The sequence below is a fragment of the Lissotriton vulgaris genome, chromosome 2_1 (genome assembly GCF_964263255.1).
Source record: "Lissotriton vulgaris chromosome 2_1, aLisVul1.2, whole genome shotgun sequence".
Taxonomy (NCBI): domain Eukaryota; kingdom Metazoa; phylum Chordata; class Amphibia; order Caudata; family Salamandridae; genus Lissotriton; species Lissotriton vulgaris.
Window position 1 is genome coordinate 1,977,909,859 of NC_141687.1, and position 25,320 is coordinate 1,977,935,178.

Genomic DNA, 25,320 nt, shown 5'->3' on the forward strand with positions numbered 1-25,320 from the left:
ATAATGTATGCACTGAACACACCACAGCAAACAAGCATTTGAAATTCAAAAGGTCTTGCATTTGCGAGAGTTTGAGCTACTGACATTGTAAATGATAAACCTTTTATCTATGTGTTGGTTTTGAAAACAGATAAATAAAAGGCATTTTCATTTACAATGCCAATAGCTTAAAATTTCGCAAATGCGAGACCTATTGCATTGCAAATGCTTGTTCAACAAGCATGGGCACACTTCGATATTTACAGATACTTAGGGCTCTTCACCGAAGGACAGTGCTAGTTTTAAGTAGCCCCTTGTGCTTTTTCAACAACATTTATGGGTCGGGTGGATGCCTTTAGTTTGAAAAGTTGTGCTTTTGGGGTGACAGGTGATTAGTGGGACATTGGGAGAAAACAGAAGGCAGGCATTTGAACGTGTGAACGGCATGTGCGCGTCTGATAAAAAGCAATCCGTGCTAGGCATGTCAGACCACTAAGGTTTTCTGCAGGTGGGAGGCAGCACAGAGGGTACTTAACATGGACAACAGTGGGTGGCCATTCGGGCGGTCTGTTTACCGAGTGCAGCAGATGTGCAGGATTGTGCTCAGAAGCAGCATACATCAATGGTGTCCAGGGTCACCTATTCAAGTTGTCAAACGGGCCAGCTTTAGTAGGCTCATGGATCATTTTTTTAACGTTTGCACCGCTCATTTCTCTGTGAGCGCCAAGTGGTTGTGACGTCCGTAGCTGTGGGCGTGGGAGAGGTGGGGCTCGTGTGCAGCACTGCACATTCCATTTAAAAATAAACAGTAACTAAACATGTTAAATGCACACGTGCACTGAAAGTAACTATACACATTTTTAACGAACAAACGCAGTGAAAAAGTGGCCGGATGGTCCAATGAAGCTGGTATGGACCGACTGGTCCCGGGTGGGAGCGCGCCGGTGCCGACCTTCGTCTAGCGCTTGGGCCAGCTGCTTTTCCCGGAGGTTATTTCGACACTCCAGCTCATGCACTTTGGCCAGGAACCAGCGGAAGTCCAGGTTGAGGGTCTGTAGGACTCTGATGTTGGAGCCCAGGTCGTTCCGGAAGGCAATGGCGGGCGGAGGAGCTCCTCCGAGCCAAAGCCGGATCAAAAAATATAGTGCTTACTGACTTCTTGAAGGAGACCGTGTCACGCCATAAGGAAACAATCCAGTCTGGATGGACCGTCCCAAAAGGAGACAGGGCGGGAACAAGCAAGCCTCATTTTAAATCAGAGACCAGCGTTTAGCATAAAGGATGACGCCAGCCAATGAAAAGAATGTGCAGGGCTTCCACTCCACTTCAGAAATCTACCCGATTACAAAAAGCCTTGCAGAGTGAGCAGCGCATGCGCACTGCAATGCAGGTCTGCAAGACCTAAAAAAGGCATTATGAAATGGCCCCAGGTTTTCTGGTTGCAGATTAAGCAATTAATTTAGTGATTGGGTAGCTCCTTGCCCCTGCCATATGATAACAAAATAACTTTCTTAAACAAGATCAGCACACTGACTTCAATAAATTCATTTATCACATGCTAAATCAATCAGGCACTCTGTAATCACATTTTATGTCTACAAATAAGTATAAAGTTAAATGGGGGCTGGTCATCCTTTGTATGTTAATATCATTGGCTTTCCCTAACTAAACAAACATGATCTGTTTCAAGGCAACTAAATAGATTAGCAAAGCAAAGACCCCACAGAGAGGGAAACATCCTTTACAACGAAACTTTTTCCACGCAGTACCTTTACAACGCAGGAATTACAGCGCAAGTCTTTACAACGACTTGCAATGGAGGGAGCTGTAGGATAGGGAATAGTTTAATTTACTATCCAAAACCTTCCCTACTATCCACAGGGACTGGAGCTGGAATAGTAAATTAAACTATTCACTATCCAGCGCCCCCAACGCAAGTCGTTGTAACGACTTGCGTTGTAAGGCATGCGTGGAAAAAGCATGCGTTGTAACAACATACATCCCCACAGAGAGCTGCAGACAATCAGTTAGGTGTTCCATGTTTCCATGGAAAACGTTCATGCAAAAAACAAAATCACACCTACAATTGTAAGTATGTGATGGACTGTCTTGCAGTGTTATGTTTCAAAATCTGCATTAGGAAGGGAAAGGGCAGTTCTGGCATTCATATATTTGAACTATTCAGCCCCATGGGAAAAAGGGGGCCAAAGGAAGACATTTGGCCCAAGTTGAGCCATGCTTGAGCTTTTCTACCTGTAACATAGATCTGTTCTACAGGTCTTCTTTCTCACCCCCTTGCTCCTACTACCAATCTTCTTTTGACTTTACCATCTCTCTACTGGAATCATTTTCAATAACTGTAGTTTATCTAAGGTGGATCTGTTCAAGAAAACGCATTCTAGCTATCTTGAGTTGGAAAATGGTGTTTCCAGAAGGATGATGTGAAACATATGTACATCAATGGTGGAATAGGTAACAGAGACTGCTTCCTTTTGACAAGTGCTAAAGGTATAGAAACATGTATGTAAAGTGGTGTTCTGCACCAATGTCAAAGACAGGACACTTAAATCTATTAAGTTTCTTTATTGATTACCTGACAAAAGGGTGACTCCTCCCAGTACCTACGGTGTCACTGTGCATGGCATATTCAATAGGAAATATGTTAAGTGTCTTCTCTAGAGGGTCTCAGTGAGGAGGCAAAAGCCACAAAGGATAACAAAGTTCTATGATAATCTTGCTGTTCTTGATTGAAGATGTAGATTAACGCAGAACTAAATAGCAAGGTATCATTCTCTCCTGACATCAAGGATGAGGAGAGAACAAAGTGAGATATTCAGTAGAAGATCTAATGAAGATTCCAGCAATGAGTTGCAGAAATCATAGACCGAAAAAGGTAGCAGGAGAGCGGTGAATGTTATAAAAAGTATAGGACTAAATGTGTTGCCGTGCTTTCCTCACACATAAACTCCTTATACATGAATCAAACAGGAACTGACACCTCAGGAAAAAACTAAACTTCAGCTTAGGCTGTGAACCTCAGTCAGAGTTCTGTGAAAAAACCCACCATCCGTCTCATCACTGCTCTTCCCATCTGATGCTCTGTTCTGATCGTGGGATACCCTTCCTGGTGGCCACAACTTGCACAAATGCAAGTGTGGTTCAGGCCATGAGGATAGCCAGCAGTACATAGAGCATTAGGTCGTACACAATGATGCCTAACTGCAGGTACGCACTCTGTCTCAATCCTGATATTCACAAGTTCTGGTAAACTCTGGGTATAGATGTAATCGCCAACTGCACTTGACTACGTCTGGTATGTGGCATTTGGGGAGGACTGTTTCAGGCTTGACAACCAGTGTGCAAGCCATCGGATGAAAGTTGGGTAGTGGGGACATGATCATGTAATTTCTTTGGTACATGGGAAAGCCATAGTGAAGCCCTAACATTTCAAGACTCCGGACCCACTCAGTTAATTGATCTTACAGGTATTTAGGTACACAGTGTTGGTACCATTGACTGTAAAAGTTAAAATAAAGAAACATGATGTTATAAGAAATCATGTTGCCATATGTGAAGGTCTGTAGGTGAGCTGAGAGGAAGGGAAAAGGAATCAGAAGAGAAATAACAAGTATATCCACCTTGGCTATTGTTGATGAAAGAAAAAGCCGAATATCAAAATACTTTATGTGTAGAATCATTTATGCAATGTGGAAGAGCTCAAAAATACATTTTGTTAGCATAAACAGAAATAGCTTAAATAACATATAACATTAATTGACTGATTCACAGAATACTAGTGCATGAAACACATTTATCTGAAACGTGTATTAACTGTTCTTGGTTGAAAGGAGTGGTGATTGCAGTGACCTCATTGGCAAATTGTGGTGTAGCCATTTTAATTCATAAGGCAGTCTCTGCACCAGTTTTAAAATATAAAGCTGAAGTAATGGCCGAGAGGGCATACTGCAGATCAATTCTATAACAATCTGCTGGTGGTGAGATTCGGATTAACCAAGAAATTAATATGAGCTCATTTTGGAGCTTGTAACATCTCAACATCAACCAAAATACTGTCAGTTTCTTTGTTGCACCTTTAAAGAGGTCCTTATTTACCGTCCACCTGGTCTCAGGCCAACTTTGATCCAAGCCCACCTTTGTGACTCCTTGACTATCATAGGTCTTACTCTGCGGGTCAAGGCACTCTCTCACACAGAAGGACATCTATTAGATGGGATTTTCTCGGATAACCCCCATCTTTCAGTTTCGACTTCTATTCCTCTTTCATGGTCCGATCACCAGGCAGTTATGTTTCATCTAAAGCTGGTAGGAAAAAACCCAAACAGCTGCCATCCATCTTCTCATATGACATGATAGGTGAATTCTGTTGCCCATTACATGAGCGTTCTTACTCCAATCACTGCTGTTGAAAGTCAGACAACTCTTGGCAGGAAGCAAGGCAGCAGGCAGCAGCGGATCAGCCACGGGGCAGTAGCGGCAGCAGCAGCAGCGTGTTTGCCCTCAAGCCCCCAAGCCTTCAACGCCTCAAGCCCTTAAACCCTCGGGTCGAGATCAGGACAGAGGGCCGGGACTGAGGGCCTGTGTCTTGCGGCAGTGTCTTGCGGCAGTATGGGCAGGCCGGGTGGCTGAGGCTGACACAGGTCCCTGAGCAGGAAACTCAGGCTGAGTCACCGCTTCCACACTCTCCTGCACTGCCATACTGCTGAATCGACTCATCACCGCCTGTGGCTGCCCACGAGGTTCTGGGAGTGAGCCAGGCAAGCCGGACGAGGCTAGAGAGGATTGGCGAAAACCCAGGAGACTACCAGACAGAGAGGCAGAGGCAGAGATGGTGGGGCTGAGAGGAGAGGCTGAGAGGTGGAGGTGGAGGGTCGGAAAAGAGGAAGTGAGCCGAGCCAGTACTCTTTTCCAACTTCCCCTCCCTTCCTCTCCCGACCCCTCACTAGCAGTGTATACCCTGCATAACAACCTTGTTCAGCCAAGCCAGCCTGCCCACCGGTTGCCCACCAGTGGGCCAGCCCAACACCTCCAAGGGACCGCCCAGATAGCCAAAGGTTTTTCAGAGACAGAGAGACAAGAGATTAGGCATTAGGCATCACGACTGCTGGAAAAAACGCTGGAATAGCTGATTAGATAATTAGCTATAGCTGTTGAGTACAAGGCATAAGTAGGATATCCCAAAATGGAACATAGCGAGTGCGACCGCCAGGAGGAGGCGGTTGCGGAGTGTGTGCCCGTACAGCCCACGGAGGTGGCCCGACTAGGTTGGGTGCAGTCTGTGGGCTGCCAGTGAGCCCTGCTCGCTTGAAAGCCACAAACTGGTATAACAGTCCACGTCGGCCAAGCCAGTCAGCCAGAAGGTGTGAGTCCAAGGAGAGCAGAGGAATAAGAGGCAGAGTTTGGCAGACAATTTGTGACAACCGCGGACTCTCCTGCTACATGCCCCTCATGACTCCACCGGACTTAACCCTCAGTCAACTTTTAGTTGTCCATGGTCCAACTACAAAAAATAAGCCAAACTAGTCTTTGCGTACCACTAGCGGGGAAAACATCACTAAGGCTCCCTGTGGCACACTTTGAGGCGCTATTGAGCACAATTGAGCTCAGCTGAGAAAACACAGACAAACCTAATCCTAAACTGCAAGTCGGTTATCACCAAGGACTATAATCAGTAAGCAGGGCGCCATGAGGTCAGGCAGAGTGCGGAAGACCCCAACAAAACCAAGACCTCAGGCCAAAGCAACAAAACGGAAGAATGATAGCAAGAGAACGCATAGAGACACCAGTCCACTTGATTTTTGTCCAGACAATCACAAGATAAAACACAAAAAACATGACGAGATAAAGGAAAAGCCATTGACTACCATGCTCTTCAATCCTCACAACACATTGTCCTTCAATGCTACAGCCAATTATGACTTTGTTAGCCAGGAAGGGAGTAACTTTTTACCAACCGCAAAAACTGAAACAGCCAATACAAGGTGGGGTCCAGAAGATCAGGACTTAACTAGACTTGAAGGGTCTTCATTAAGGAGAAACCCCTGTTTTTTCCATCCTAAAATATATACAAAATTCTTCTTCCTGAAGGACCCCACCACTGCAATTTTCTCCAAAAGTGGCACCATAGAAGGGCTGCAATCCCCTCTTCTGCCCTTACAACTAGGCTGTTCCGACCAAATCCTGCAGTCCACAACGACCTTACAAACTGTTGAACTAACTCATTCTAAGGAATGCCTTCCGGAAAAAATCAACAGGAGCACCAAAGAGGAAAGATCGCTTCACCGGCAAAACACAAGGAGCTGAAAACTTAAAACATATCACGAGAAACATGATTATGTTCAAGAGGACCATCAAGACCATCAATTTGCTTATCAGAAGGACAATATCATCGCCGACTAACTCTCAAACCATCCCTACAATTCTACAAAATATTTCACTTGATAGTTTATGTACCGAACACAACGCTTGAAAATGTTCTGTGTCCTCACATACGCCTACGGAAGGACTTGAGTGTTTTGTTAGAGACAGCTACTTTAGTACCCCACAAGCAAGGGGAGACAACACCTGGACCAAACCCCAGCATCATCAAACCCCCCCTCAATCCGCGGTGACTATTTCTAATACAGACATTCAACTTTACTCCCAACAAGCAGGATCAAACACGGGACCCGCTTTAAAGTACCAACATGATCATTCATCCAAAGCAGCCCAGTAGGATGAACAGAATATAACTGAACAAAAAAGAAATGAACATGCATCACCATCATTAAAGTATTCTTTCCTTCATCCTTCATCAATTACCGATTCAGGATTGACTACCCCTCCTGCGATCATTTTGGCACCCGCACACTTTTTGAAAAATTTACTTCACAGCACGGCCAGCCGCCCATTTACGGAGACTTACCCAACTGTAATGCTGACATGACTTTTTTAGCCTCCCAAGAGTGGGAGGAATTAGTCGCCTCCTACAACCATGATCCTAAGCCTTCAAAAACCGTTCCTTTAGAAAGAAGCTACCCAAATAAAAATGTAATCTGGGGAATCGATACTAAGCACAATGCAATATTCAACAGCGGCATTACATTACCAGTCACACAAAAATGGATCTTCAGCTGACAGTTCTTCAAATTCTAGCTGACTTTACTTTAGGGATCGACAGGAAGTTAGCCGACTTGAATGGTTTAATGAAGAGAGGGCAGGAAGCAGTCTTCAAAGTACAGCAAACGCAACAAGAATGTTCCTGTGCCCCAATAGTGTGCAAACTACTAACCCTCCCGACAATACTCGGTGATCTATTGTCCGTCTTGAAAACAACTGTTATAAATCAGAAAACTGTAAGCAATGACAACTCCTTAGAGGGGAAAATAACATTGGTTTCCCTTCCCATGACGACATCACCATCAAATAGTGTACCTCCAACTGAAGGCGGTGGACGCCCGAAAAACATCTAGCCAGAATCTTCGGAAAAAGACACTTCTCCAGTATGAACTGGACACAAGCAAAAAAGGAAAGGAAGGAAAAAGAAATCACATTTCCAGGTCCTACACTCAGCCGTCCCAGTTACACCTGACCTCACAAGTGAGGGAACACTTTATCCCCCAGCGCCAGCACCTGCAGAAGTCAGGAAAATACTGCATATAAGTTCAAATACCCTTCTGGTGCAGCAAAATGACCCTAGCCCCACAGTTAGTGTTACTAATACCCCGCAAGGCAACCAAGAGCCAACCAGGAGATTATTCGACAGAAACCTCACGCCAACACCCTCTACCAAAAACAGTAACTCTGTAAAAATGAATCCGAGCAAAGAACCACTTAAAACACCTTCAGAAAGTAAGATTCCAACAGAAGAGACACAAACCATAAGGCGGAAGCAGGGTTCAACCTTTCAGGAGTATTACAAAGAGTTAAACTTAACATCGAGCCAAACCCTTGAGCATGCACCAAGCACGGAAGAAATACCTCGGACTTCAACTGACCAACTGATAACTCTTCATGATAACAGTAACTGGGAAACAAATACGGCTAACGACACTCCCTTGGGGTCCCCTGCCCGCAAAGTCATTAACAGTACTGGCACATATGACAGAAATCAGGAGTCTTTTGCTCACACAGTAATTATTTGTGACAAAACATTTCTTCACAATCAGAAATTGCTAAAAGTGGAAGAGTCTGATACTATTATACTACTCCCTCAATATAAATCACAAGGCCGAATGGACATATTAAATAGACAAAACGTGTTATGGCTCTTACACTCTATCCCAACTTTAACTGACATTGCATCATCTGAATTATTGTCAATTGAATTCTTGCCAAACAACAATAGTCAAAACACAGAAGCTATAGAACCAGATGGATAAATTCCGAGGTCGCAGGCAGAATCTTACAGGAAAGTGACCTCTTCCAAAATTGGGGGATAATCTTGAAACCAGTCCCAAAACCATTATATCCAACTCCTTTCCTAAGTAATGATGTAAACAGCTCACGCTTGACAATGCTCTCGGTCCTGAAAGGAGAAAGGAGTAGAACTCCAGGCACAAAGATTAAGGCGAACCTGACAATTGCATTATTACCAACTGAGAACCACTGCACTCTTATACAGTCCCCAGTAAACAACAATTGGTCGGGCATACAGCGTGTAATTACATCAGTACGCACAAATTGACAAGAGCTGGCTGTAAAACAGCCGCCCCAAACGGAGCGAGACGGACTTACAATATGTGTCTGGAAAATTAACGGCGTAACTTCCCAAACAAGCGCTCAAGAGTTTCTAAATTATTTGAAATCTTTTGATAGAATCCTGCTTCAGGAGACCTGGGAAGATAAGTCCTTTGAATTGCAGGGTTACATCTCTCACCTACTTCCAGCAACCAAGGGATCTGCTTTTGGCTGTCCTCGGGTGGCTTATTGCTCTTAACCTCTATAACAGAAATAGGTAAGACTTTTCCAATGAAAGTTAATTAGCACCTCCAAGCTGCAATCAGGCCATAAAATAATGCTCAAGATTAACCAGCTCACACAGGAAGTAATAATAATAAATATCTATGTACACCCAAAACAAAAGCTAAAAGTAGCAAAGGAGCTGTCAACGGAGTTAATGAGATTGATGGAAGAGGAAGCAACGGATCTCATTATCCTTGCTCGAGATTTCAACATGCACCTTTTAGGAAACACTCAAGATGACGACCCAATTCAGAACCTAAAGCCACATGGAGTATTCCGACGCAAGCCCAAACCACGGCCATCAAGTCTGTGCGAAGCGCGAAATATCTACTTAGAGAACTGGAGCACTTAAATATGAGAGCTGTAAACAGCAGCTTTAAGGACGATAATCCACCAGCTGCCACGTATCATTCAGCCACAGCATCATCCCATCCAGACTATACCTGTACAACTCTAAAACTGTTCAACTACATAGCCACTTTTGAGATCGGCAATAATGAACTCAGTGACCACATGCCACAAGAACTAAGTCTTAAAGCAAGTTCAAGTCTGACATTGTGCGTCAGTAAAACCATTGTGCAAAATGAAACCAGCAACCGTAAAGGAATAAGGTGTAACTCCATGAATTTAGAGGAAATATCATCTACTGCCAAAGATCTGCACAAACAACCGGGAGAATCGACAGCCCAGCCCTTGGTACACTGAGATAATTTCGTCACATCACTTGGAGAAACATTTTTTAATAGGCAAGGTCCAAAGCAGAGGTATGCTTCACAAATTCCTACTAAAATGGCAAAAAGTCCAGCATCTATAACATTTTTAAGCAACTTATAAATCATACACTAAAACAACTCTGTAAATTTCCAAACAATCGAGCCTGCAAAGTGCCCTCCGGGAAGGTAAAAAATAATTAAAACAGAGGAGATGGGCAATTAAAAGAGGAAAGGATAATGAAACATGGGCGAAACTTCTCCATGACGTTAAACAGAAAAACAGCGCCAAATTTTGGCAAACAGTTAATAAATTACAGAGGCCCAACTATCCTGGTATCGATTCTAACATTACAGAAGCAGTTTGGAATGAATATCTATTTAATCACTTCAATGACTCGAATCAAAAAATAGATATCACCTTCATTTACCAGGGTAACACTAGCATTATCAGTCCAAAAATAGAAGCAACTAGTCAACATTGTTCCAGCAAAGAGTACACTAGCAACTCTTGGCCGATGCAGCGGGAGAAAGACTTCAATAAGCCAAAACTGCCAATCCAATGCAGCAGAATAGCAAAACATCCCTGCGGCACTGACCATAAAGAAACAAATAGCTAAAGTGAGATGGGCGGGAGCTCCCGGCCCCAACGGCATTCCACCAGTGCTGTTTAAACAAGACCCATAATTCTGGAGCAACGCACTGGTACCAGTTTTCAAATATGCTCTAAGAACTCCTACACTCCCAGAATCATGGAGAGGCTTAATTATTAGCCCTATATATAAACAAGGCGAGTGTTCAATCCCAAACAATTAGCGGCTGATAGCTCTTATAGACACTGAGGCTAAATATTGTGCAGGGATCATTCTGAAAGAACTAACCAACTGTGCCTCCGAGAACTATTTAATTCCCACAATGCAAACAGGATCCCACAAGGCCAAGGTACAACAACTAACATCATGGCCTTGACCATGCTTATGGACACTGCAAAATAGGGCAAATACCCCCTGTACCTCTGCTTCATAGATTACACAGCTGCTTTCGAACACGTTGACCGTACTAAGCTCTGGAACAAGTTGGCCAGCTGGGGGATAACAACTTCTCTTTTAGATCAACTTAGGCACTTGCACATCAACATGCGGATCAGAATAAAACTAAGTGGCGGGACGCACCTCTCGACCAGAATTCCCACAACTAAGGGACTTAAACGAGGATGCATCCTAGCCCCAGTGCTGTTTAACCTTTTCCTAGCAGACTTACCGGGGGAACAGGATAGCTGTTCATCACATGCCCCGAAGTTAGGAGGCAGGACACTGACAATCTTGTAATATATGCTGATGATCTAGTCCTGATCAGTCGGACCCCTATTGGTCTTCAACATCTTCTGGACGCGACTTCCAACTTTTCTCAACGGAACGCTCTAAAAATAAACCTTACAAAAACGAAAATCATGACAGTAAACTTCCATAAGAAGACAAGTCCAAACTGGTAGCTTGACGGGAAACGTCTAAATCAAGTAACAAGCTACAAGTATCTGGGGATACTTTTAGATCAAAACAATTCCTTCAAGCCACAGCTGGAATCCCTGCGAAGGAAGGGTGCTATGACCTACCTGGCACTCAAACCTCTGAAGAAGATGTTGCCGGACCTGTCATTAGACCCTTTCTTAAAAGTCCTGTGAGCCAAATTGCAGCCCACGATCACCTACGGGAGCGAACTAATGAGAGGAAGAGATGCAGCAATTTTAAACAGCATAATAAAAACCTCTTACCGAGTGATATTCCAGCTCCCTAAATACGTTTCTCCAGCCCAAATACTGCTGGAATTTGGGCTACAAAATCAGGCGAAAGAGAGAATGGGAGCCTATATAAAATGCTGGCATAAAATCAGAGCTTCCGAAAATGGTTCCTAAATAACCATCTCTGGGTAGAACTAACGCGTACTGGGAAATCACCAGCTAACAAGTATCTCTTGGATTCCATCAAAGCTCTCGGTCTGACAGACCTTTGGAATACCACAACGGCTCACTGTGTGTTAAAAAAACTAGTTACAAAGTCAACAAGACTTAAATCTACTGTAGAGGATAAGGAAGCACTGTCAAAACGAGCCCATGGATGGGTTGTGCTCAACAATTATGAAGCCTGCAATCCCCAAACTTACATCAACGCAGGAATAAAGATAACAACTAAAGAAACATTTTTAAAACTTTGCTTGGGAGTTGCTTCAATTAACCTATTCTTACCACCTTGGGAAAGTAGAGGAGGAGACCAGCTATGCAGGTTACGTGCTTGTGGAGTTGAGAACTTCATCCACATCATTTGCATCTGCGACAAGTTAAAGACATAAGGAAAACTTTATTAAAACCATCTTTTAACTAGCACAGCATCAGGTCCTGCAGGCAGGCGGTAATCCTGTGCTTTAATCCAACCTTAGCACAGTTGAATTGTCGCCTTATAAAATTCCTTGATTTCACCGAACAGAGACTGAAAAACATATCTTTGCTGGTCACGGACTTGCTCCACATGATGGTCCTGGGTACAATTCTAGTCAGCTCAGGAGAGTTAACTTTAAACATTTAAGCATAGCATCATGACCACTCCAACAGGCACATCTTGAAGCTGTTTGTGTTGCCTTGAACAACCTGAGTGGCAAGAGAATCCCTCGTAGAAAAATATTAACCCACAGAATAAAAACTTTGACAAGGATTTGGAGGACTGTTTGCTTAATAACACAACCCATATGAGAGAGACTTTTAACTTGACTTAACATTAATTGCTTTTTATACAGTTTTATGTAAGATACAATGTGGATTATTTTAAAACTGGCTAATTCTTTTGTAATAGTGAATAATTTTAAAACTGGTAAACTCTTTTGTAATAGTGTATTTTGATTTTAATGACCATTTAATGTATGCAACGGTTTTAATTATTCATACATAACAAAATTACCTTGCCTTACCATATGACACGCTGTCCGTGGCATAAAATAAACACTGATACACAAAATACCTTTCTAGCCCAATCATTACCTGAGACAATCATGGATCTTGATACTGCTGCTAACAATTATCATCTGTGGATTAACTCCACTCTTAATCTTCTTGCTTCAGTAACAGCATATAAAAACCCTACTCTCTTAACTCCTTGGACGCTCATGACGAGCTCAGCTCGTCATGATGTACACCTCCATACACTCATGACGAGCTGAGCTCGTCATGAACAATGGGAATCAAGAAAAGTCAGCATCCTGGAGGATTACCTTTAGCATTCATGTGGTTAATCTTTACGTGACTCCCTTGGCCAAATTGATCAAATCTTTTAACTTTGCAGTGGTGTCCTGCGCAGATGGCACCCAGATTCTGGTGTCAGTGGCCAACAGTCCTGACACAAACCACAGAAGTAGGGACAGGCAGCCAAGGCTCCCAAAACCAAGTATGCAAAACACACAAGGGTTGCTTTTCCTGAAAAGAATCAGGCCAAGTTGGCTTGGGGAACAAAGGGGGGGGTAGAAGGTTTTCCAGGATGGATGTATAGTTAAGGGGGGAATTCCCTTATTTGGAAATATTGCCCTCACACACCCATGTAGTTGTCATGCTTCATCATGAGCGTTTTTGCTCCTCATGGGGTCGGCACTGCATTACCCCATGGTCCCTGCGAGAAGGCTCTTTGGCCGAGATCTTTTAAAGATAAAATACGCCATAATGGTGAGTGCAAGTGTGTGGTGCCAGGTTGAAAGTGGGTTAAAATCCCACCATAGTGCCCAATAAAAGACGTTTTTTATTCGTAGGTCCACCAGATAGAGTAAAAACAGAGGCCAAACGTACTTTCCACTATTGAGGAAATTCAGTTTAGTCAAAAGAAGTGAATTAGATTGCTTGAATTTAGACAAGGCGATGAAAATCCATGGGTTGGATTGCATTAAATCCGTCAGTGATAGATTAGACATGCCTGAACTCTACTCCAACCCAGATGCCCTCTCAACCTCGTTTAAACGTACTCTGAAAGACGCTACTGGGATTGAAGTAGACACAACAGAGAGTGTACCAAAGGCACAGTGCTATAGCACAGCCTCCTCAAAATGCACCCCGCATGTAATTGTATCTTATCTACGTTGCCAAGAACTATCATGGTATTTTCCATACCAGATCGAAATTAAGCACACTGCACTTTTCCAGAACCACTTTTGAATGCTAGGAGTCTGATAAATTGTCCATGTGATGTTGTCGCTGCACAGTTCACTTTGCATTTTATGCTATTTTGTAAGTGTTACATTGATCTAAAGAAATGCTGTGTCTGTTATCCCTCTTGAGGGAAGCTAATCTAAGAAAATGTAGGCAGACCATGATTTACTAACAATCACTGTCATCAGTTAACGCCTGGTTGACGGTGATTAGCTATATTTGGCGTGCAGTCAATCAGAGGAAAACACTGGAGATCATTGGCTGTTACTACACACACATGCAGAACAGAGGGGAGAGAGGTACTTCCCTTCCCTTCGTCCTCCCTAATAGTATCACTCGTCCCACTCAAGAGAAAAGAAGGAAATTTTATCTAAACATTTTCTGTAGGAGCTGCTCGGTTTTTCCAGTAGAAAACCCTTAGGTGTTATAAAACTGCCCTCTCACACTTAGTCGTGTCATGCTTCATCATAGGGCGCTCATCAACACTCTAACGCAGACCAACGTACAGAGCGGAGCGAAAAAATATTTTTTGTGTTTGTTGGTATGTTGGGGGGGCCAAAAGCAATTATTTTGCCCTGTCACGATGTAAGATCCTCATAACACAAACAAACTAACACTACCTCAGGGAGTGTTCACCCAATCTTTGTTTCAGACCTTTCCAAATTACCCCATGGGGTCATTGGCCTTTGTCAGGACTGGGATCCAATAGTCCGTGCACCGTTTTCACTCCCCCTACTTGTTTGTTAAAGAGAATTTTCAAATCTGTTTGGATTTTTACGTATTTTTGAGTTGTTTACGAGCAATAGCAGGGTGTGTTTTGTCTAGTGTATTGCTCTTATAGTTATGTTTTATTGAGGAATGCATATAACATGTCTTTTAACTCTGTTGGTATCTTTTATGGTCTTTCTTTTTGGCTGAATAAATAATTGATTGATTGAGCTACAGAAGTAGGCCAGCTGAATTGATGACTATGGAAAGGCATTACTTGATGATCATTTTGTTCTATCTTATGCATTTATTTGTTCCTGTCTTCTGCTGGTAAACATTGTTGGGTGCGGCTAAGGATTGTTTTATGGCCAGGATTCATTATTCTTCTCTGACTGTGGATACATTTTATTTTATTGTAATAGTTTCCTCTTCCTATCCTGTGTCCTATCCAGGTGCCTTTATATTCACTCTTATGTGAACATCTTAATGGGGAAGACAACTGTGATGAGCTGGTGGGATACTCTGCTGTCTACAGGGTCTGCTTTGGAACAGCCTGTTTCTACTTCGCTCAGGCGGTCTTCTTGGTGAATGTGAAATCTAGTCAAGATGTTCGAGCAGCAATCCACAACGGGTATTATCACCTTCACCATTATCTATGTTAACATGTTAATTGCATGTGTTGTGTGGATTCGCCTGTGCCTGAGGTGTCACAAGACAGATCTTTATCAATTGTCTGTTTATCACCACAGGTTCTGGTTCCTGAAGCTTCTGTTTCTTGTTGGATTGTGCGGTGCATCCTTCTTCATCCCCTCAGAGGGCTTCATACGAGGTAAGAGTCAATGTAGGATATGTTCTACTTTATAATCAGCTAACCCTAACAACTAACTTCTACTCAGTAGCCAGTTTTTTGATGCCCACTAACTTAAATGCACTTGCTTTGGACCATTAATAACGTAATGCTGAGAATTTAGATACAGACATAAACAGTTAAATGTTGCCCCATTTTGGGAAAATATTATTTGTATAAGTAATTACACTCGCATTAGCACATTGGCTACCGGTCCTGGGTGAGGGTCTTTGGACACTTTGATTTGTCTATTGATAATCAGAAACATTGATTTATATGACCTCTAATGGACCAAGGTTTGTGATTTTCCCCTGATATCCCCAATGCGCAAACTGGGCCATATGCCTGGTTTGCTGTGAGGATGAACTGTGTTACTTAACCTGCTTTTTCTGTATCTTGAACTGAAGATTTTATTATCCCATTTGGTTGGAATATAAATTATCTGCGGGAAAAGAAGTAATTGATAATTCCAGGGAAGCCATCTAGAAACTGGTGTAACGTGGATGTCACCAAATTAACAACAATAGTGAATGAAATTGATTATATGGATGCTCCAGGCGATCCTAATCAGCTCCTATCGCAGTAGGAAGAGCTGTTGACATATCGTTGTCATGCATGATAATGAACACCAAACCTAAGTCCAAGACAAATAAATGGTATTCTGAGGAATGAACCAAAGAGAGGTGTGGCGCCGCGGCCAGGGCGACTGACTCCGGAATCTGGGGATCAAGGTTCGATCCCCGGCACCGGTGGCAGATTAGCCCAGCACCATGCGACTCTGGGCAATAGCTTGCTTAATCTTCCTGACGGCCCCCAGCGCCTAGAGACCCTAACGGGTGATTGTGCGCTTTACAAATGTGTGTTATAAAATGGGGAGCAAATGACTCCAATTGGAGCACATTTGGCAGCATGGGTATACTATAGCTGCTAAAATTAATTGGCAGACTATTGAATAATGTATATAAAGAAGCAATAAAAGAAAATATATTATTTAGAAAGAATCTTAAATGCACCAAACATTACTAAGGCGGTTCCAAGTCATTAGAAAATGAAAACAATCTTCAGGTTGCTTTGAGGCTGACTACTCCATAACAAGATGCAACCAGTTTGCATACTATTTCGAGCAAATAATATGGGTGCTTAGTGAGCAGTTAACTATGAGCGCTTTTTGAGGTGCTGACTTCTCATTTAAAGTTAACTCTATTAAAGAACCTAACATTTTAAATCATATTACCAAACTAAATGCAGAGGACAGAAGGGCTTTGGTGACCATGGGTCGTCGGAGAGGTAAACAGCCTTTACAACGCGGGTATTACCCCGCACTGCTATTACAACGCTGCTTTTACAACGCAAGTCGTTACAACGACTTGCGCTGGAGGGCGCTGTTGGATAGGGAATAGTTAATTTTCTATTCCAACACCTTCCCTACTGTAACGTGGGCTGGAGTTGGAATAGAAAATTAAACTATTCCACTATCCAGCCCTTTCAGCGCAAGTCGTTCTAACGACTTGCGTTGTAAAAGCAGTGTGGTAATGGCACGCGGGGTAAAAGCCCCCATTGTAATGCCATACAACCAAATTCATTTTTGATCTCTGATATTGTACCTACTAAATGAAAGAATGCTCGGATCGTACCATTATTTAAAAAAAATACTCATTAGTGGATGGGCGACTGGCAAATTATAGACCAGTGTCACAGCTGTCCTTTTTAACAAAACTCACACATTTTAACAGGTTGTAAGAAATTGGTTTTTTGGTTGACTCGGTTGTGAGCCCTGTTCAAGCTGCAACCACAATCCTTTTCAGGGTAAGACACAACATCCCCAAATTAACTTGTGCTCACCCCCTTGCTAGCTTGGCACAGAGCAATCGGACTCAAATCAGAAGCAACGCGTAATTTATTTGTGCAACACTTCAAACAGTAAAAACATAAGAACACCACACAAAAAGATCCCACACCAGGTCCGTAGCGGCAGCAAAGCTCTGGAATAGTCTTCCACTTGAAGAAAGAACCTGTGCTGTTAAAGTTCAGAAAGCAGTTAAAACCCTGGCTATTTCCTGAATGTTAGACTTTATGTCTTAGCTCTGTCTCTGTGATTGTCTTGTAGGTGAAGATCACATTTGATGTGCTCAACCCAAGGTGCTAGATGCGCTGAATAAACAGTCTAAAGATTAAAATTGAAATATTTTATTGGAACGAATGTAAATGTTTCTAATGTCATAAAAGGGCCGTAGGTTGGGGTCTGTGACTATAAAAAGGATGTGAGAGTAGATGAGGGTTCTAATCAAATAATGACTCAATGCAGAAACACCAATGAGGAACATATGTGATATTTAGGTGCCAAATGTGCAAGGGTTTGATCGGGGTTGTGGAGATAGAAAACTAAGTGTTTGGCAGACCTCAACACCATTCTTTTCCTTGCTTCCTTATGACAAGCAGTATAATGACCGATCCTCAAAATGAAACATTTCAGAATGTTGATTATCTGAGTGACATGGAATGATACCCAAAATTTTGATGAGGGCTGATTTGTTCAAGAGGACATTTGAACAATACAAATTACAGTGACATATGGATAGAAGTGTAGCATATGTCGGCCAATCAATTGTTTAATGCCTTTAGTCATATAATGGAAAATAACACTTTTCAAACAAAGACAGTCTAAAAGCACGAAGAAATCTGAGGTGGTGTGATGGCAAATAGTATATCTTTCAATTGTATGCCTTTAATTTGAGGACCAAGACTGAAATGCAAAGATTTCTTAAATGCACTAAACTGTATACATGTTGTGTGCATGGATAGAAAATCCTCCAGGGGAAAAACTGTGTAAAATAGGTCTGGATATTCTCAAAAGAGGATTGAATAGAGGCAGGATTGAGGACCCTAACCTCGAGCTCTACTACCTGGCGGCATACCTACAGCATGTGAAACACTGGTTGGAAGATGAGAGAAAATGGGAAAGATCGCTCCTTGCAGGTACCCATGATGGCCTCACATGATGGCCACCAGTTGGAGGCTCTACTGATGTTGGGGTAGAGGGGACCGGACACACTCCCGCATGGGATCCATTTGCTGTGTTGCCTGTGGGAGAGAGCAGTGCAGCGAGTACTACGACGGGCACTGTATGCCCCTGGTTTGGATTTGTGGATCGTGTGACCCTTTTTATAGATAGCTCACACTATGGTGGTTGATAGGTGGCAGGAAGGTGGATACATTATGTCCTCAGACCTTTACCTTGCGGGCCGATTTGTCTCTATGCACTTTGCCTTCGAGTCCTTTGGCATGGGTCTGGGGCAGTTCCTCTGGAATGCAAAAATCGCGGTTATGGCCCCGCAGGTTTGGTCATCGTTTCCTGAGAACCCAGAACCTTCCCAGACATTGTTTACCATTCTTTTACTGGTGGGAGGCCGTAAGCTGATTGCACACTTGTACCGTTCTTTGGGTGCAGACAGAAGACTGCTACCACTAGGGGTGGAAGAGGCATGGGAGCGCGTTAGCAATGATCCCATTAGCTCCAAAGATTGGCTTAAAATTCATGAAGCAGTGCCCCAAGTATTGATAAATGCCAGGTTTAAACTAGCACAATAAACTTTGCACACATAGCCTATCACTCACCCAGGAGACAGCATGCTATCAATGCCACCAGAGATCAGTTGCATTAGATGCAAAAGTGCTGTGGCTGATGTTTTTCATGTATTGTGGCACTGCCTGATTATTGTGTCCTACTGGGTGGAGATCCTGGCCCAAATCAAGGTGATCACGGAGTGGGAGGCCCCTTGCACGATAAAGCAGTGTCTGCTGGGTCTGCTTCACAAGAATGCTAAGAAAAAGCTTAGCAGACGGTTTACAGTTCTGGGACTAGTCCTGGCTAAGAGGCATATTGTTATTAGCTGGCTAAGCACTAGCAACCCTATCAGTGGGACTGGAGGAGAGATTTACTGGAGTGGGAGAGGGCATAGGAAGCATAAATGCGCAGAACACGTAGTGATGGGCGAGTAGCTGACTACCTGTTTTCTTGGGGAGTCATGATGCAAGCTCTCTTGGCACAATTGGAGGGTGACCTGCTGTAATTGCTGCACTTACTCCTGTACAATGCTGGTCTGAAAATGTGATGTTGTGGGACCCTTGAATCAAAAGGGATAGTTAGCTCATGTCCTGGGTTGCCTTATGGTGACCTACCATTGTGTACGAAAAATTATCCTCACTGACTTCACCAGTGGGCAATTGGAAGCTTAGGGGAGGGGTGCGGGATGGGGTGTTGTTCTGTCACTTGTTTTTTAGGTCTCGCCTGAGCCAGCACATGCGATGCTCTGCGAGACATTTAGTTAGTGGCTTTTCAACGTGCTACCACAAGTTTGCGGTTACGCTCGCGTGCACGCGCGCAGCCGCCATATGGCTTTTTGTAATAGCATTCCACACATCGCTCGATCATGGCTTTCCTTTCGAACACTCCTCCCCCACCACAGAGCGCGTCCAGCTCCTCCCGCTGGCTGCTGCTGCTCCTGGCGCCATCTGGCCACTTTCATTTTCATGCCTGCGCGGCCGCGTCACTTTTACCTGTTGGTAAAACCACTGCACTCTACACCGAAATTGAGCAAGCAGAGTGGCATCCCCCCTTTGATCTTGAACAATTATAGGCATGTTACTTTCTTTTTAGTGGGGAATTATATGTTTATTTATGCAGTGCAGCACAAGCCCCGCCCACCACAAGCCCATACCATGCCTACATACCAACGTTCATTATAAACATGTGGCCGTGCACCCATCAAGGAAGCTAAAGCACCGCCCTTCTCCCACCAGCAGCCGTGCTATTAGACACATTTGAGAATGCAGACCCGCTTTATACCCCGCTTTGCAAAGGGATTTTTAAATTCACTCGAGATGCAATTCAGGGAGCACAGATCCAAAAGAACTGTGAAGTGCTTCATGGTTTTCATCAGAAATGTATCACAATGAGACCTCGTTCATTGACTCAGATGTGCTGTGACGTCACCTCATACTACAGTGAAACGCATCGCCAACCCGACGCCGCAACCAGAGGATCCAAGCGCCGTTCTACAGGGGCGCCCTACCTTGCCCCCCCACGCAAGTTCCAGTTCTTTCTTCACCTGCTAAGGGCCGCCTGGCCCCAATATGGCCGCCACCTCGGACATCTCATCAATGAGAAAAGTGGACTTGTTTTTCCCAATTTCAAGAGTCTCTCTGCTTCAACCTCAATTTAGTAAATTTGCCTAACAAAAGGAGCGACTCCCTTCTGGACTAGGTTGCAGAGTTACAAAAAACTTGGTCACAGAAACTTGGTTAAACACTCTATCCCTCCCCATCATGGACACGCTGGTGCCGCCCGGTTTCTCAATTATCCACAAAGACAGGCCCGTACACAAAGGTTGCGGAATAGCAATTATCCACAAAAGTGACCTCTCCATCACTGAATCCCCTCCTACCTGTATAACTCCTTTGAATGCCTTTCGGTTAACTTCAATTCGCCTTACCACAGTCCACTTCAATGCCTTCTCCTGTACCATCCTCCAGGCAATTCTATCGAATTTGGCGCTCAGTTGACAGATCTGTACACTCAAGCCGCTCTCAATAGCGATATCAGAATAATTCTGGGCGACCTCAACCTAAGATGGAATGAAGCCAAAAACCTGCTCATCCAATCTCTCACCACCCTTCTACAAGACTACGATATGATCCAACACTGCTCAGAGGAAACACACCATAGAGGAGCGATCCTGGATGTAATCATTGAGGACAAAAATGCAATTTCGATTGATCACATCATCCCGGTGGACTGGTCAGACCATCACATCATTCTCTTTCATATCAAGCATTCAGCTCTATCCCTCCCACCTACTCAAACCTCCCCCAGTGGGTCAGAAACATATCAAGAGTCCCCCCGGACAAGCTTGAAGATGGACTTAGCTCACTCCTCCTGAACTCGACAGAGCTCCTCTCAACCACGGAACTCACCTCTCTCTACCATTCCAACCTGGAGCTCGTCCTAGATCAGCTGGCACCTCTGAAACTAAAAAAACCCAGAAGAATCCCCTCCAGGTCTTGGTTCTCCACTGACATTAATGAAGAAAGAAGACACCTTAGATCCATGGAAAGAACCTGGAAGAACAACCCCACCTCCATCAACCGGGACCAACTCAAGGCAGCACGCAAAACCTACTATAATCATATCAAGAGCAAAAAGTCATCCTTCTTCTGTTCTGCTCTAGACAATGTCAAAAACCGCCCCAAAGAACTCTTCAACATCATCAGGAACCAAACCTCCAATTCAGTGATAGCCAGCATGGTGGCGTCCAAATCCCACTGTGACGACTTTGCTAGCTTTTTCAATGAAAAATTGCCAAAATTGATCGATCATTCAGCGCTATGCCCGCATCTCGCAGAGAGTCCCACCCCCCGGCAACTATCCACTTCAGGCCAGCAACCGCAGCTATTCGCTGGTCATCCTTCCGGCCTATCCAGGTTGAAGTGATAAGCAATCTCATAGCCACCGCTAAACCCTTGTCACACTCCCTTGATCAGCTACCCCCAAGACTGACCAAAGACCTGAAGCTCACTCTAGCCCCAATTTGGGCCAAGATCATCTACAGCTCTTTGAGCGAGGGCTCCATTCCTGACTGCCTCAAATTAGGTAAAGTCACGCCACTCCTAAAAAAACCTGGCCTTGACCCCAAGGACATGAACAACTTCAGACCAGTTTCGAACCTTCCGCTCTTATCAAAAATTCTTGAAAGATGTGTGCTGTCACAGCTAACCCAACACCTAGAGAACACAAATCTACTCGACCCACACCAATCAGGGTTCAGAAAGGACTGCAGCACTGAAACCGCAATCCTAAATGTCCTGGATGATCTACACATGTCGCTCTACTCCAACCAATGTAGCCTTCTCATCCTCTTAGACCTCTCGGCTGCGTACAACACAGTTGATTATACCCTGCTACTTAATGTCCTCCAGGAGGTTCTAAAATGGTTCTCCTCCTTTCTCAACAACCGCACACAAAGAATAAAAAACAAAAGCTTCAAATCGGACCCCCTCCCCATTAGTAGAGGAGTCCCACAGGGGTCAGTACTCTAACCGTAACTTTTCAACATCTACATGGAGCCCCTCACATCAATTCTAAGGAACATCCCCTTCCACCTCTACGCGGATGACACACAACTCTATCTGGAAACCCCTTCGATCGCAGACATTAACAGACTGAATGGCACACTCACAGAGGTTCAACATTGGCTCGCATCCAACCACCTCAAACTCAATGAAGAAAAAACTGAAGTGCTCCTCATCTCGAATAAAGATGAAAACCCCCAAATAGCAGAATGGCTCAAAGCCCTTAATGTTAATCTTGTACCTTCAGACTCTGTAAAATCCCTAGGGATCACTCTTGACCCCAAACCGGACATGAAAGAACACATCTCAAAAACTGCCAAAAGTGCTTTCCTTAACCTGAAACTTCTCTACAAACTGAAACCCTCGCTCCCCACGAAAGATCTGAAACAAGCCACTCAGACACTGGTGCTCTCCAGAATTGACTATGGCATTGCAGCTCTGACTGGAACAGTCAAATCTCACCTCGGACCTCTGGCCACTACCCTCAACGCCGTAGCAAGAATGGTCTCGGGAACAAAGAAATACGAGCACATCTCCCCGGCTCTCAAGGATCTGAAGTGTCTCCCTATTGACCAACGAGCCAGCTTTCGTACAGCTTGCCTCACACACAAAGCTCTGCATACAGGCAAACCAGAATATCTGACCACAAAACTCAAAAGGGCCGGTCAGTCTAAGAACCTCAGAAGCTCCAACACGCTCCTACTCATTCCTTTGAAATCACAGAAACACAAAACAGCTAGTAAATCCTTTGCGGGTAATGCTCCCAAGATATGGAACTCCACCCCCCCCCCCATATCAGAATGACTGCCTCCTTCCCGAAATTCAAGATGCTACTCAAAGCCCTCTTCCTTGAGCGCTCTGGATCGTAACGAGAACTCCACGTTTGACTTTGAAAGACCACTATCTCTATGATCCCAGAGCCGGATGATTCGCTCTCGATCTCCGCCCTGTAGTGCGCACATGTTGTTATTGTGCAGACTTTTACTTCCCGCCTGTGCTCCCTGCTCTTGTTTACCATCCTCACTGTTTTGTGGGTGCTTATTTGTATTTGATGTGAAGCGCTCTGATACCCTCGGGTCCAGCTAGCGCTAGACAAAACTTCAATAAATAAATAAATGAATCAATAAGTGTTTAGCCATGCAACAGTTGATGTTGTTTCACTAAGGATATTATGCTTCATAACTAAATACTTATAAGGTTCCAAAAACGAGACCTATTGGCTATGCCAATGCTTGTTTTAAATGTTTTATTTGTTTTACGTGATATCCTATAATTCATTACTTTTCACTGCAGTCATTACAATAAGGTATATATAATTAATTAAATAATAAAATCTTAACACAAACAAAATGTATATAAATATCCACAGCAGGAACACATATTTAAAAAAAAAAAAAAAACTGCGTAGCTATCACATGTGCTATTAGAAATAGATTTTCCCACCAAAAGTAAACCTGGCCCCTCTCAAAAAAAGACCCCCCGTCGTCCTTTCTGCCCTTCAAGCAGGTGATACTGGGAGCCCACAACAATCGATGCAGTACATATAGCAATTTATCATTGACGAAATCAGCGCAAAACATCTAAAGTGGCGAAAGGGTCCAGACTCCCAGTAGAAGCCCATTTTAGAATTGTTTTTCCTCAGGATAGCACACATCCTTTATTGCCTTTATTGGTCCCTAGGCCAAGTAGTAATAGGGGCCCATATCCTATGACTGATTCTCTTTTATTTTTCCTTTGAGGTTATATAGAGGGAATTCAGTATTGTAAAGAAATAAAAGTCTTACTCTCCAGATTACAAATGCTGGGGGATCTGGACTTATCCATTGTGACGTAATACAGAGGCGAGCTACTGCCATAGCCAAAAATTAAAAATAAGACTCCACCTCACTACTTCATTCTCTCTCATTATATCCTGAACCTCCAAAATCATTAGTGAGGGGGTAATTAGAACTCGTGTACCAATAATCACCCTCAAAAACCTAACAATCTTCTGGAGAAATATATCCAAACTGAGGCAAAAGAATATGTAAGCTGTCCGCCGACGGTAAACCACATCTATTACATTTACCCCCAAACCTACCCCCCCATTTTGCTACTTTTGCTGGTGTATAATATAAATTAAAAATTGACATCAAATGTTGGCCCCTCAAACTTCCTGTTAAGAGAACCTTATTTGCCAATTGCAAAGAATCCACCATAAAAGACCCTTCTGATCCTACTCTGGATTCCCATTTTAAGTTATGCACCCCAATTTCATCGGGGAATCCCTTAATCAGTATCTCATAAATCCGAGACCTACTTATCATTGCCTCTACTAATGGTAACTTCATAGCCGAATCTGGACCTATCATATGCTTGAGAAGGAATCCCCGCAATTATAGATATTTTAATAAATGGCCTCCTTGCCAATCCATATAAATCCTGTCGTTCTGAAAAGGAGCAGAGCATAGATCGAGGTACCTTTGCAATTTTAAACAATTGCATGTAACTATTTTTCTAAATTTAAGCACACTACAAACAATTCCTTTCTCCTTGCCTTGTTTAACTTTTTGGAATAGGGCAAATTAAATCAATCCTATTCTGTCATCTGTCGACGTACCCCTTCCCTGACCCCCCACACTTACCTGCAGGGGTCGTGACTGGTTTCAGGTCTTGCAAAAGTCAATGTCATAAACATGCGTCAGATTATCGTCTTGATTTTCAACATTTCTTAGTTAACAGTGCCACCAAGCTCCACAAGCTCAAGGGGCATTGATTCACAGCATAAACTAATAATAAAAACCTCAGAAAATTAATGTACTTTGTAT

General features: G+C 43.5%; 1 protein-coding gene across 1 annotated transcript in view; it reads left to right on the forward strand.

Moving 5' to 3' along the window:
• Window positions 1–25,320, forward strand: part of SERINC4 (serine incorporator 4) — a 293,672-nt gene that overhangs the window by 18,389 nt on the left and 249,963 nt on the right. The window contains exons 2-3 of the mRNA XM_086958994.1: window positions 14,991–15,169; window positions 15,288–15,367. Of these exons, the coding sequence (XP_086815120.1) occupies window positions 14,991–15,169; window positions 15,288–15,367 (259 nt within the window). The remainder of the gene's footprint in view (window positions 1–14,990; window positions 15,170–15,287; window positions 15,368–25,320) is intronic.